Source organism: Prionailurus viverrinus, chromosome D3, assembly GCF_022837055.1.
Source record: "Prionailurus viverrinus isolate Anna chromosome D3, UM_Priviv_1.0, whole genome shotgun sequence".
Classification (NCBI taxonomy): domain Eukaryota; kingdom Metazoa; phylum Chordata; class Mammalia; order Carnivora; family Felidae; genus Prionailurus; species Prionailurus viverrinus.
Window position 1 is genome coordinate 19,431,570 of NC_062572.1, and position 14,870 is coordinate 19,446,439.

The following is a 14,870-nucleotide window of genomic DNA, read 5'->3' on the forward strand; positions in this document are numbered from 1 at the left end:
GTCGCCGGAAACACTGATCCTGGGGCGGCAAGGGGGGGTGGGGAACTCGCGTTTCCAAACACCTCACACCAGGGACAGGATGGACTGTGAGACGGGGATCCGGGACCTGGGCTCTCGGATCGGGGGCAACAGGTGGAGGGGCCGAGGGCCAGGACCTCCCCTCACAATTTAACCTTTGGAACCGGCACTGCCAGGTAAGGGGAGCCCTCAGTAAGGCGAGGTATCTCACCGTACGAGTAGAGAAACAGGTATAGAGAGTACAGCTGGGGCCGACCCAGAGCCGGCCCTCAGCGAGTCGCAGTAGTGTTAGGTCTTCTTGAACCCCGCGGTGTACGGGTAAGACCTGGCCTTAGGCTAGCAAAGAAACTGCCTCTGAGAAGAGACAGAGTTTGCGAAGATGAAGAGTCTCTGGGGAACCAAGGCTCGTGGAAAGATAGGGCTTCGGGGCCGTGCTCAAGAAAAAGGGCGGACCTTCCGGGGAACGGAGGCAGGGAAGGGCCTGCGCGCCTGTGCGTGGTGGAGGGGAAAGGGGCGGGGTCACAGGGAGCTGACATTGTCATTAGCCAGGACCCGCTTAGATCCTGAGGCCGGGGGCCTCTAGGAATAGAAGTCGGGGGAGGGGAAAAGAAGGAGAGGGGCCTCCTTGAGGCAGGGAAGGGGTGGGGTTTAGGAAAGGGGCGGGGCCTGACCCGAAGCCTGGAAGGGGCGGGGCGGGGCTTGGGGCGGCCCTGCCACCGCCTCCTCTTCTCCCCACCGCGGTGGCGGTGGCAGTGGCGGCGGCAGCGGCGGCTGAGGAACCTGACACGCACCGGCCCCACTCCCGCCCCAGTCGAAGCCGAAGCTGCAGCCGGCGCCGGGCGGGGGCCATGGGCGCCCCGCGCGGCCCGGGTCATGAGGACGGAGGCGGAGGCAGCGGGGCCGCCGCTCGAGCCCGGTCAGTGCCTCCCCGAGGGCCCAGCCCTCACCCCGGGGAACGAGGGGGACTCCGCCCTAGAGCGGGCAGGGTCCGGCCGCGCGACCTTGGGCCGACCGCCGCCACGGGCCGGGCTGTAGGGCTTTGAGCGACACCTGGCCAGGTGTGTACACTCCCGCCTTGGCCGCTTATCCCCAGCCCGGGTCACTTGGGATTTCCTAATACTCTTAGGGCTGGGACCCCAGTCAGCTCTGAAAGCGGTCATGGTGGGAGGGTCCTGGTTTCGAGGCAAGGGCGGCACCTTGCCCAGAAGCGAAAAGTCCTGCTGGAGCCGCCTTAGGAGATCCCGTCCCCTCCCGGAACTCTGGGGTAACTGAGGCCTAGAAGGGCAGGGACCTGGCCCAGAGCACAGAGCAATGGGTGTGCCCCTTACCCTGGCCTCCCAGGGTCAGCGTTTTGTCTTGCAGTAGTTCTTGACTCTCTGGTTCCTTCTGCCCTCAGGTGGCCTGAGTTCCTTTGGGGCAGAAACCAAGACTGAAATTTAGTGCCTTGGGCTTCAGTTTGCTTTCCTGAGTGGGGGAGGGGAAAGGCAAAGATTCCTGTTCTCAGGGTTGATTAGAAAGAGAAAGTGCTAGTAAACTCTGAGGTGAGGTGCGAACTCAAGGGAGAGGTCAAGAGCATGTGTGACCCAACCCTAAGACATCAGGGAGCTTGGTGTCACAACCAGAGAGGGGTCTCTTTTGTGAATGCAGCAGAGCATAGGGTCTGATGCCGTCCTGATTTTTGCATCCCTACTCTTGCAGTTATCTAACTCTGTGATCTTGGATCAGACACTTGGTTTCCTGAGTCTCAGTGAAGTAATAGCTCACATTCATAGGGAGCTTTCTCTGAGCAGGCACTGTGCTAAGTTGTTTACATGCAGTGCCTTATTAATCCTCATAAGGACCCTGTAAAGTAGGTTACCATTGTTACTTGCACTTTTGCACACAAACAGATAGAGCTGAAAGGAGGTAAGTATTCAGGACCAATGAGCTACCTACCTTCTTTGGCAACAGCTGCCAACTGAAGCCAGGCCAGGGCCTAACAGGCAAACCTTATTTTCAGGTGAGACAAAGCCTTGGCTCCAAGCATCAACATCTGGCAGCAGTTCTGGACTTAGAAGGCCTTGCCTCCCCTTATCTCTCCCAGAGCAGTAGCTCTGGATCCCTGTGGGCTAACTTGCCCATGCCAAGACTGGAGATGGCCATGTGGAAGTGTTTAGCCTTGTGAGGCCTCAGAATCAAGGGGTCTAGGGACCAGGGCAAGAAGAGGAAGAGCACACAAGGGCCCTAGGGAGCAGCTGTCCTGTGCCACATTTATAGCTGAGAATAGGGGAAGGCACAGACAGAGTCAAAGCCTGGCCAGAGATGACCCAGCTAGCCAGTGCCAGAGCCTGGGCCACAGAGTGAGGAGGGAGCCGTGAACAGAGGGCCGTAGTCTGGAAGCCAGGGTGGGGGTTAAAGAGGGGGTTGGGGCATTGCCATGACAAGTAGGCCTAGGCATCTCAAGAGATAAGGCCTTTTTGGAAAAACACCTTCCATTCATCAAGCATGTATGAGTGTCGAAGGGCTGGGAAGAGGCAAATGCAACCCTGTCCCTGCCTGCCACTGAGGTATTCTCAGTCTGTCCAGTGGGGAAGGCAGGCATGATCACATCAAATACTCCATATTGAAGGGCTCAGAGAGGGAAAGAGACCAGAGCATTTGGATGTTCAGAGATGGGAGACAACATTCCAGACAAGGGATTTGCAAGAGCAAAGGCTGGGGAGTAAACAGCCTATGTAGAGAGAAACAAAAAGGTGGGTTATTGCCACAGTGAAGGATTCTTGAAAAGCGACACATTCCACCACGAGAGAACAGCACCCTGCTCTCTCTCCACTCAACCCGTTGCAGGGATTTTTTTTTTTTTTTTTTTACATTTTATTTATTTTTGAGAGAGAGACAGAGCACAAGTGGAGGAGAGACAGAGAGAGAGAGAGAGGGAGACACAGAATCCGAAGCAGGGGCAGAGAGAGAGAGAGAAAGAGAGTGGGAGACACAGAATCCGAAGCAGGCTCCAGGCTCCCGAGCTGTCAGCACAGAGCCTGACATGGGGCTCGTACCCACAAACCATGAGATCATGACCAGAGCCAAAGTCGGACGCTCAACCAACTAAGCCACCCAGGCATCCCCCATTGCAGGGAATTTTTAAGAATATGATCTGGAGAGCAGGACTTGGGATTTAGTTAGTGTTCTCAAATCATAGCACACATTGATTGCTTAGTAAGTTCATTTCTTCCAACAAATGTTTGTTGAGTTACTGCTAAGCATCAGACACTAGGCATTGGGAATAACAGTCAACAAGATTAGCAAACTCTGTCATCAGGAAGCTTACAGTCTTGTGGGGAGATGGAGTAGCTCTATTTTATTTTTATTTTTCTTATTAATTTTGCTAAGTACTATGAAGGAAACAAACAGGATGCTGGGAAGGGGGTCCTTCTCCCCTGAAGGCATGGTCAGAAAAATCCTCTCAGAGGAGGAGCATTTGAGCTGGGACCTGAATGACAAAAAGGGGCAGCCTCGAGAACTGCAGAGGAAAGTCCCAGACAGAGACTGCTGCATTTGCAGAGGGGTGGAATGAAGCTTGATGGGTTCCCAGGGTCACTGGGTGGAACTGGGTTCATGAGGTGTCAGGGCCAAGGTGAGGCTGGTGGGGCCCAGATTGGGCTGGGCCCTGCGGGCCATGGAATGGGGTGACAACTTTATTCTAAGAGTAATGGGAGCCTGTGGATGGGATCCCTCTGGCTACTGTGTACAGATGGAGGAGGAGCTGGAGGTAGAATTTGGAACAGAGGATAGGCAGAAGTCAGGCTGCACTGAGCCCTCAGAACTAAATCTGTGGCAGTGGGAAGAGGCAAATGTGGGAGGCCTTCAATGATGGCCTGGGTTCCTTTTAGAGGCATCAGGGGTCAGGGGAAGGAGGGAACAAAAACCTCAGCCCAGTTGGGCTCAGTGTACCAGGCCCACCCTGGATGGAGGGCAGCATTCACGTCAGCACCTGCAAAGAGCTTTACACATGCTCTTGCCCTGAGTGCTCGTAGCACTCTGCAGACTGGCATCTGTGGCGGTCCATTTCATAGAGGAAGAAGTAGGCACAGAGAGGCCAAATGCCTCTTCTCAAGTGACTCAGCCAACAAGAGGCCTGTACTCGCCCACACCATCCTGCCATCTGTACACCCTGCTGCTTGCCCTTGGAGGTGAGGAATGGGGGGAGAAAGGCCAAGTATAAGGCAGTGAAGGAGCAGTCACAGGTCCCTGCCTCCTGGGAATGTACAACAGCTCAGCAGGGCACAAACAAGTTCAATGCAAGGGTCCTGTGAGCCAAAGCGTGAACTCTGGCCTAACAGAGTGCAGATGAGGGAAAAGGCATGGCCAGCTTAGGATCAGAGAAGGCACCTGGCATCTGCGCCAGACCTTGCAGGCTGGGGAGAGTTTAGACATAGGAGCATAGGAGCTTGGGACTCACTCCAGGCAAGACACTGCCCAGACAAGGCCAGCAGGTTGAAAAGCCAGGAGAGACATCAGGGCCCTTCTGGTTGCTACATGCGGGAGCCAGGGCTGGCATAGCAAGCCAGCTTCTGGCGCAGCTCTGCACAGACAGGTCATGGGTTCAGAAGAGACCCCAGAGACTCCCAAGATGAGGAAACAACATGGGCTGGGTTTTCACATGCTGAGTGGGTGTCATGAATGAACAGTGAGTAGTGATGGCTGAAGTGAAGTCCCTCCCATTTCTCTAGACTCTGAACTTTGTCCAGATTGTGGGATCCCAGAGTAGGAGGTTCCAATAGGCCACATGCCAGCTGGCCCCTGCCTTAGCACTTCAGTGCATGTTGTTCCCCCCTGTCTTCCTTTTCCTCACTGTCACTCTCTAAGACATACCCCCACCATTTCCCCAGACTAGCCCTCTGATTTTCTCTTACACTTGCTTGTTGTTGCTGACCACCAGGACAGGGATCTGTTTATGTCACTTACCACCACATCTCCTGTTCACATCCAGGTGCTAGGCTCTTGGGAAATATTTGTTGATTGAATGACAGAATCAGACCAAAGTCCCCCACTTTAGAGATAGCCAAACTCAGTCCAGCAAGAGGAAGTCAGTTGCTCAGCCCACAGCCAGCCTGTGACAGAGCTGGGGCTAAAATGCTTAGGTTGGGTACTTTCTGCTGTTCCACACTGTATGGCAAGAATAGACTGAGAGGTCACCTAGGGTAGCGTTGCACATACACAGATTACATGACACTATCCCTTCCTTCTACCCATGGACTTCACACTTTGGTGGCCCTGGGGGGCTTTGGAGTTAGGTAGACCACGAGGGGCCTCATGAATTCAGACTTGAATATCTGCTGAGCATCTCCCATGTGCCTGCCCTGTCCCAGCCTCCTCAGAGGTCCCACCAAAAAGAGTGCTCTAAAAGAGAGGCCTGTGGGTCTGTGAGTGCATGTAGCGGGGGGCTATGCATGATGGAGGCAACATCGTGGAGAAGTGATACCCAAAGGCAGGAGTTAGGTCAGGCACCTGGGAGGCCAGGAGAGTTCAGGCAGGGGGAAGAGGTGTGCAAAGGCCCTGGAGCATAAGGGATCACAGCAGGTGAATGTTCTGCCTAGAGGTAGGCCCAATGAGGATGAGGGAGGCAAGAAGGCAGAGGCAAGAAGGCTGCTGGGGCAGCAGCCATGAAGGCATTGTCCTAAGAGATGCAGGAACCAACCCATTGCAGGGTTTTGTGCAGGGCTGGCCTACTCTGACTGATTGTTTTGGGGAGATTACTGCTGTTGTAAGGAGAATGGATTGGGGCACCTGAAAGGCTGTTTACCAGCTTCTGAACAGCCCTTACCGGATCTGGGCAGAAGCCAATGATGGTGGCTCCAATGGGGGTGGCAGTGACAGGCACAATGCCAAAGGTCTGTGACTCCCTTGTGTTTCCACACAGGAGACTTTGTGCAGCTGCCCGTGCCCATCATCCAGCAGCTCTACCACTGGGACTGCGGCCTGGCCTGCTCCAAAATGGTGCTGCGGTGAGTGCTCAGGCCTAGACTCTCCCCATCCACACCATCTGCTCTGGCTGGAAGGAGAAACAGGGCGAGACCTGGGTGGGATTCATCATCCATATGGCTATTCATGGTTAGGGTTTACAGGAGGCCCAGCTTCCATCCAGGCTTGGTTCCATCTGCAAAAGCAAGCAAAGGGTGGACTAGGCTCGGGGGATAGCCAAGGAAGACCCAGGTGCCCAGTCCTGGCCCACAGAGTGACCCCATGACAGGGACATGGGACCTTCCAACCTCAGGCTCCCTAGTAACTGTGTCACTAGGGAGCCGACTGTTGAACTAAGGCTATGTGAATGAATATCACAGGAACCTTAGGCATCAGAACATAGAGGGACCATAGTGATCTCCTTGTAGGAGATTTTTCAGGCAGCTGCCAGGAACCTCAGAGCAACCTCTCCCATACCTGTTTTATATCTTGGAATTCCAGGAAAGACAGTGTTCAACAAAAGGGTTCTGTGTCTGAAACTTAGAAAACCACTGATGTGGTCCAAGCATCTCATCCTAGAGATGAGGCCAGAGTGGTTGGCAACTTACCCAAAGTCACACAACCTGCAAGAGACTCAAGAAGCAGAATCCTCGACTCTGGGGCCAACACAGTGCCCCAGGCAGCCTCACGCTGTGCCCAAGAAGTAGACAAGATGTAGGATCATGACAAAGGATGGAGTCTTCTGATAGTGGCTGGTGGGCCCTTGGGAGGAGGATGACCCCAGCCAGCTTGGCAAGCCAACCTCAGCAGCCTGTCTGCCCACAGGTACCTGGGCCAGCTGGACGACAATGAGTTTGAGAGTGCCCTGCAGGAGCTGCGACTAACCAGGAGCATCTGGACCATTGACCTGGCTTACCTAATGCGCCACTTTGGCGTGAGGCACCGTTTCTGCACACAGACCCTGGGCGTTGACAAGGGCTATAAGAATCAGGTGAGCACTCAACTGCCAGGCCATCACCCAGGCCCAATAATTGAAAAAGGGTATGGTCAAGGCCTGGACACCCAAGTGGGCACACAGGTGCACAGAGACTGGGGAACAGCAGCAAATGTCCAGTGGGCAGGACATTCGAAGCAGTCAGACCGGGTGACCTTGAGGTCCAGCCTGCCCAAAGCATCTAAGCAGTGAGAGCTGCCTACCTTCAAGAGCACTTGACGATGTGCAGGGGAGCATCTCAGGCCGCCTTCTGTGTCCCTCCTTCCTGTTGTCCAGGGCCTTTGAGCATGTCACTCTGACCTCACCCTGCTGCCACTTGCCCATTTTCTTCCTTGTCACAGGGACAGCCGGCTCCAATCTGGGTAATTGCTATTCAGGAAGAAAAACTAAAATGCCACCTTTCCTATTTTTTTCTTTTTGAAATAGAATGTCAACATAGCCTCGCCATTATACCAGTGCACCCCCACCCCCCAACCCGTGTAGTTAGAGCCAGTCTTGCCTGCTGCAGAGGCACATGTCGGCCCAGGCTCCAAAACTTGGCAGAACACAGTCTCTCCTGGCCTCGCTGGCAAGAGGGTTGTCACATGGTGGCCAGTGCCAGTCAACCTAACTCTCCTTTGAACCTTCCAGGCCAGGGGAAGAACGCTAATGGATCTGGCTTGATCACTGTGGCTGCAAGGCAGAGAAAAGAACCCAAGAACAGGGTCTCTCCTGCCTCTGCCCTGAGGGCTTTAGCCCCCTTAAGTCCCCTATGCCAAATAAAGTATGTCCCATGAATCTCATCTTGCTAAGCCAAGCAGTGGAGGAGCATCTGGGTGGGCTCAGCCACCCCTTTTGCTCATTTACCACAGACTCCCACTGATGTCCTTGGGGTTCACAAGCCCAGGGATGACTAGCCTTGCTGGGGGAGCTAGGCTGCCTGAGCTCAACTGCCTACCTGTCTCCTGAGCGTCCTCCTCATGCCTCTGTGTGGTCCTGTGCATTCTGGCCAGCCATCCTGCCGGCTTGAGACAGACGCAGCTTTCTGCCCGGGTGTGCTGCATCTCCCCTAGCAGGCCGGGCTTGTCCCCTCTTTCACCATCTTTAACTCCATAACATGCTCTTTACTTCATCCAAATGGGGTGAGGACAGCCAGGACAGGCATCCCCTCCAGCCTGCTCTTCCCTCTTCAGTCCTTCTACAGAAAGCACTTTGACACAGAGGAGACCCGGGTGAACCAGCTGTTTGCACAAGCCAAGGCCTGCAAGGTGCTGGTGGAAAAATGGTGAGCCTCCCCTCACTCTTCCTTGTGCACCTACTCACCCACATATTTACTATGGGGGAGGCCTTGGGATGATGTACAGGAAAGGCTAGGGACTTGGCAGTCAGGCAGAACTGGGCTTTCCTACCCAGAATCTTGGCCAATTCTGAGGCTAAGGGCACACAGACTTGGGCTCCTAGGCCTTACTGTTTCCATCCATAAAATGGGGACATGTGGCTACACAAAACTCTGGCCTCAGATGGATCACGAGCAGGGGCTGGAGGAACAAGTGAGCAAGACAGACTCCAGCCTGCCCTCAGTCTGCTCACAGATGGTAGCATGAGACAGAACACAGGAACCCTTAATGAAGGGGTGACAGCCTAAGGAATATGCTGGCATGGTGATGGAGAGTAACGGGACAGCCCAGTGTGTAGGGTCTCTAGGGAGGCCTGGCTCTCAGATCTCCACAGACTGCTATGACCTTATGTGGGTCTCCCCCTTCTCAGCTATACGTGAGGAACACGATTCGGGCAGATCCTGGAAGTAACTTCCTCAGAATCTAATGACTTTCTTCTCCAAGCTCAGGCATGTTAGCTTTGATCCTGGTTGGGCTCCCCTAGACCACTCTTCTCAGGTCTTCCTGTTCTTTACAGACCTATGTTTTCATTGTTAACATAATGTTACTGCATGATAGGTAATTGGGAAAATGGGAAAAGTCTCCACACATCCTTCAGCCACGTGAGCACACATTGGAAGGAAAAGAACAAATGTTTATTTAGTGGCACCTGACATGCTATCTTGTTGAGTGGGAAGCTGGTGCTGTCCCCATTCCTCAGGTGAGGAAACTGAGGATGGGAAAAATAGTGTGAGCTGCCCATGGTCACCTTCAGCAACTCGGCCATGCTGTGATCCAAACCTGGCTCTTCCACACCCAATTATTCCGTGAAGCACGATGCATTTGTTCCAGCGCAGCCCCCGCTTTTTCTCTGTAGTTGAAATCCCATTCTTGTACGTACCATCGGGAACTCAGCCAGCTATTTCATTTCAAAGACCAAATGGAAAAATGGCATCTTTCTCCAGGCTGAGGCAACCAAAGCAAAGCGCCTTGTGACTTAGCCATGGGCTGGAGTTGGGTCAGGCCACGTAGTGCTAACGTTGCCACTCCTGAGGAGACTGCTGAGGAAGGAGGCCCCCATAGCCTAGGGAACCACCACTCCACAGCCCCTCTCCCCTTCTGGATTTGCTGCTTTTTGTGGGGCATTGAATGGGGCAGTGCCTGATAGTCTGCCTCAGGGAGCAGCTGGCTCAGCTGAACTGGGGGGTCCCCTGGAAACACTGCTGACCAGCCCTTCGTGGGCAGCCCCTTCTGCCACAAGGAACCTTAGAGAAAAGAAAAAACAAAAAGAAAAATAGTCCTTTCAGAGAAGCATGTGGCTTTATTTTATTTAAGTTTTTTTTTTAAGTTCTTATTTATTTATTTTGAGATAGAGAACACGAGTGGGGAAGGGGCAGAGAAAGAGGGAGAGAATCCCAAGCTGGCTCCGCAATGTCAGCACAGTGTCGTGACTCAAACCCACGAACCGTGAGATCATGACCTAAACCAAAACCAAGAGTCAGACACTTAACCTACTGAGCCACCCAGGCGCCCCGAGAAGCATGTGGTTTTAAAACTGATGAAGCCATGCTTGGCTCAGATTTTGGGAATTAAGTTGAACCGATAGCTTCCAATGTAAACTGCATGTGATTTAGGGTAAATGATCAAGGAGGGTGCTCAGCAAAAAAAACTTCACTAGCCAGGGTGGGAGGTGGGGTCCCATGTATTGATCCAGTGGCCCTTGACAGGGTCTCATCTGGAGCTGATGTGCCACCCCCTGCACTGGTCCCATGCTGAATCCTGCACTGAACCCATGCTGAATCCTGGGCTGAGCTTGGGCCATAGTGACAAGGCAGGATGTTCCTATCTGCAAAGAGCTCAGGAGGGAGGGAAGTCAGCCATGTCCCCAAGCTTTGTGATCCAGGCAGGGGTCCACTTGAGAGATGGGGAATGGGACCCGATGGTGCCAGCTGACTCTCCTCCCGCCCACAGCACAGTGAGTGTGCAGGATATCCAGGAGCACCTGGCACAGGGCCACGTGGCCATTGTGCTGGTGAACTCTGGGGTGTTGCACTGCGACCTCTGCTCCAGTCCTGTCAAGTACTGCTGCTTCGCCCCCAGCGGCCACCGCTGCTTCTGCCGGACCCCTGACTACCAGGGCCACTTCATTGTTCTGCGTGGCTACAACCGGGCCACTGGCTGCATCTTCTACAACAACCCAGCCTATGCTGACCGTGAGTGCTGGGCAGGCTGGGGAGAGTGGGTGGGGCAGGCTGCATTCACAGTCCAGTCCCCATGATTCCTTCTCATTCAAGACCTCCCTCACTGCCTTCTCCCCAAACTTTTGCTCCTCCTGAGCTCCTGTCATCTGCGCTGCTTCTTTGGCCTATGCAGAGCAGCCACAAACCCGAGGCCCTGCCAGCCTCCACACCCTGGTCATTGCTACACCAGGCCAGGCCATCTCCCTCCCACACCGCTGCCCAGGGCCCTGCCTCACCCTTACTCTGCTGTCCCCCCACCCTGGTCCCTGCCATCTCCCTCATTCCAGCCCTCCCAGGACAGCTAGCAAGCATACTTGTCAGAGAGGAAGGTCTGCCCAGTTCCAGCTCTTGCTCCAGATCCAGCAAGGGCTCCCCACTGTCCTGGGGAATGGGAAGGACTGTCCTCACTCTAGCACACTTACCCCATGTGTCCTCAAACATGTTTCTTCCCCTCTCTGGGCCTCACCTTCTCCATCTTCGAAACTGGGGAAGGGTCAGAGAATGAGCTCATGAAGCCTGAAATAGGCAAGGAAGGCTTCCTGGGGACGGAAGACGAGTGGCAAAGGGTGGCCAGACGAGTGAGCCATGGTGAGATGTCCTCCAGTTCCCTGGGCGCCAGTGAGGCAGGTACACCCCCCTCTACCTGCTGACCCCACTCTGCCCTTCCTGCCCTCAGCAGGAATGTGCAGCACCAGCATCAGTAACTTCGAGGAGGCCAGAACCAGTTATGGCACAGATGAGGACATCCTCTTTGTCTACTTGGACAGCTGACGGCGGGAGCCTGGTGTGCCCAGGCCCTCACACCCCACCCTGCCACACCCCAGTCAGGCCCACTTAGGAGGCCTTGGCACAGGCCCCGAGCTGCTAGGGCTTGGATGCAGAACTGCGTCCAACCTTGGCCCATGTGACAAAGCCCCAGGGAATTCTTGGAGCCGAAGGCGTGCCTGCTTTGTCCATCAGCGTTGCGCGTGTCATCATGCCACTTACCCTGCACACCTGCTGGTTGCTGGAGGCCTCCACAGAGCATCTGAGTAGAGCCTCCCCTGGGACCCCAGGCCCGACTCCAACCACGCCCAGGGGACTTCCAGCCCCGTGGGTGCCTTTGTTGCCTGCAAACCAGACCCAGGTGGAGAAGGCTGAGCTCGTCTCCCCACAGACCTGGGGGCTGAGCCCTGGAGATGCCGCTTGTCAGGATGGCATCTGTGTGTTTGGAGACCATGTAGCCAACCCCAGCTCCCAGGGGTGCGGACTGCTCCAGGCCTTGCTGGGAACTGCCCTCCCCCCTGTCCCCCCAGAAGTGCTATAGACCTCCCTGTGCCCTTTGGTGAATGCCGCCACTCTCTCACGCCTCCCCGTGGACCCAAGTTCCTGTGGCTGGTTGTCAGACCTCTGGGCCCTGAGGAGGGCTGGGCCTCAGGCCAAAAGGACCCTGAACCCCACCCCTCACCCTGCACCCTCCAGGTACTATAGCATTGTAGGGTGGAGGGCCCTGAGGGGAGTAGACAGGGCCCTGGCTCTTGCTGGCTGAATGTACTCTGAGAATGCCTGACCCTGAGGGCCAAGAACAGCCACTTGAGTCCCAAAGATTCCCCCCCCCCCAACCCATGAGGCCTCCTGACACTAGCCTAAGCCCTGACAGTGGGGCCCATTCTCTGGGTATGGGGAGCCCCAAGCCTCACAGTGCTGGAGGTGCTGGGGTGCTAGGGCCTGCACTGCTGAGGCAGTGGCGGGGGATAGCCTGTGGCCTCCCACCCACCCCAGTGTTCATGCCAGGACATTTTGCACAGAAAGTTGGGTCTCTTTTTTTCTTGACAGAGAAAGGTGGTACCTGCCCAGGATCACATAGCACTGCACGTAGCATGGACTATTTGTTTTGTTTTGTTTTGTTTTGTTGAGATTTAAGCTTTCACTTGTGGGGAGTGAGAGTCACCCTCAAGTAAGACAATAATAGTGAGATTCAGGTACTTCAGAACCACTGACACCTCTCTTCATAGGGCAGATAAGCCAGCCCAAGTTCTCTTTCAAAGAGAAAGGGACTCACAGCTGGTGGGCTGAGTGCCAGGACCCTTCACTTTATAGACAAAATCCGGCCATCAGTCTGGGGACAGTATGTCCAGGACAGTGGTGGGCCTGGGTCTTGAATGCAGATCTGCACCTAAAAACTAAGGGAAATGGATCATTCCCAAAGGGGCTGAGGACACCCACCCCTCATGAGCGGTCATTGGCAAGGGAGCAAGGCTACCCCAAGAGCCACATGGCAGCTGCCATCCTTCTGGACCGCAAACCATGCTCAGCATCTGCTCCCACCAGCCGGCTGGCATCTCCCCACCATGGCTGCTCTGAGGGGCAGAGGTGGGCTCTGTTTATGAGGGCTGTCAGACCACCCAGCCAAATCGCTCCTCGGCACCAGATGCAGCCTTTGGCCGCGACGGAGGCGCTATTAGCTGGTTAGCTAACAGGTCAGCCACCCTGGTTTCAGAGACTAGCATTGCCTTCAGACTGGTCTCGTCTCTTTTGCCTTAATGCTGGGTGGCCCAAGATCCCAGGGAACTCTGGTTTCACGCCCAGGAGTACCATGTGTGGCAGCTGAGGTTTGGGCGTCCTCAGGAAGGGTCTGGCTAAAATTGTGGTAAGAATAGATGCATCAAGGAAGGCAATGAGGAAGCGAAGCTGTGGATGACTGGTGGGGCTGTCATGGAAAGCGGCCTCCACGGAGAGTGGTCACAGCACCTCAGTCCATCGTGTGACATTTAGAAACACTCAGTCCCTGGGCAGGCCACAAGTTAGAGGTCACCTGGTCACCTGCCAGAGGTCATCTGGCAGATTAACAAGAAAGCTACCTGTGCCTGAGACGGTGCCATCTGCCCGGGGAGGGTCATGGGGGTAGGATGCAAACCACACTACGTTATGTTCTTGCACATGTCATGAAAACAAGGCTGGAGAGAGCCCAGACTTCAGGAACTTCTGCCCATAGCATGTGGCACCCATGAACCCTGTCCACTTGCTAGGGGCCCAGCGAAGCCACACTGGACGGTTGGTTTTGTTCACTCCAGCCACACAGGGACAAAAGGGATCTTTTGCATTGCAGAGATTTTCTACATATATATATTTTGTTTGTAATGAGCCATTCTCAATAAACATTATTCTCACTGCAAAATGATGGCAGTTTATGGCCCACCTTTGTGAATTCTTGTTTCCCTCCTAAATTCTCAGCATGAGCACATGTGAATCCAGGTCCTTGGCCTGCCATACCAGGTTGTAGCTCAGACTAGAATCGTGTTTAACTGCTTTTCGGTTCTGCCTCCCTCCTGATGCTCATATAAGGATTAGGTAGGCAATGCTAGAAACAGAAGGGCGTCAGAGCTGAGCTTGGCTGTGGTTCTTGAAGAGGGCATGGAGGGCACACAGCTTTGGGCAGGAGGAGGGTCTGGGGGGTGGTGGAATCAAATGAGGGAGACGGTGGGGCCCATAGGAGGCAATAGATGGGGGGAGTCCTGTGGGCAGGACTCCGGCGTTCCCTGCACCATCCACCCCACTCAGCAGCTCCCCTCACTTGGTAGCTATTGGGGTCTTCTAGTGTTACATTTGATAAGGATTCTATTTCTGAAAAAAAGGACATGTGTGTAAATCCTGCAGTATCTGGCAGCCTCGGACCTGCCCCAGGTCTCACAGAGAGCTGAAAGAGCCAGAGCAGGCCTCTTGGGTAGGGTCCCAGTCTCCAGCTGGGACCTCATCCTGACTGACTGCTGCTCTGCCCCTCCCCAAGCCCCACATTGAGGGGATGTATTAGGAGTTCTGACTGAGGTCTTGGACCCTTCTCCAAACTGGAGAGCAGCCCTGTAGACATACTTTCAATCAGGGAGTTGACCAGCCGAGGACGGGGTGCCCTGCTAGAGTATGCCAGGCGGCACAGCACGTATTCTGCATGTGTAACCGACAACACTGGCCCCTTTCTGTGCTTCAGCAGGAGCCTTCTTCCCATCCTAGGGGAAGGGGCCCCATCCTGAATGCACATATCATGGTTGGGACAGGCATGGGAAAGACTGGCTTGGGGCCTCTGAGTGACCATTGAATACAATTATGGGAGAAAAATGACGATGAAGGAGGTGTTGAACCAGGACAAATGTGGATAAGGTAACAAGAACTGGGTAGAGCTGGCTGCTCAGAGCATGCAGATGAGGATAAGAGGGGGACAGGCTGAGGATTCCTGGGAGGGGCCCCACCGGAGCCAAGGGGCCCGGACAGAACAGAGAGCTGGGTGCAGCCGAACTGGTGCCTTTGGCCTGGGGCCTTTTAAGCTGTTGGCCAGGGCTGCAGTCACCT

At 54.7% G+C, this 14,870-nt stretch overlaps 1 protein-coding gene across 7 annotated transcripts in view; it reads left to right on the forward strand.

Annotated features, from left to right (window-relative positions):
- Positions 1–21: 21 nt before the first annotated feature.
- Positions 22–14,870, forward strand: part of GUCD1 (guanylyl cyclase domain containing 1) — a 28,560-nt gene continuing 13,711 nt past the window's right edge. For 2 of the 7 annotated variants that reach the window (XR_007145704.1, XM_047827115.1), the window contains exons 1-5: positions 698–934; positions 5,918–6,002; positions 6,784–6,949; positions 8,125–8,216; positions 10,279–10,520. Coding sequence is in view for 6 of the 7 variants with exons in the window: in XM_047827115.1 (XP_047683071.1) it covers positions 892–934; positions 5,918–6,002; positions 6,784–6,949; positions 8,125–8,216; positions 10,279–10,520 (628 nt within the window). In the remaining variant the exon portion in view is untranslated. Of the gene's footprint in view, positions 195–697; positions 935–3,066; positions 4,188–5,917; positions 6,003–6,783; positions 6,950–8,124; positions 8,217–10,278; positions 10,521–11,039; positions 11,136–11,223; positions 13,705–14,870 lie in introns of those variants that run through there. The other 5 variants (XM_047827119.1, XM_047827114.1, XM_047827116.1 and 2 more) reach the window with 5 other exon arrangements.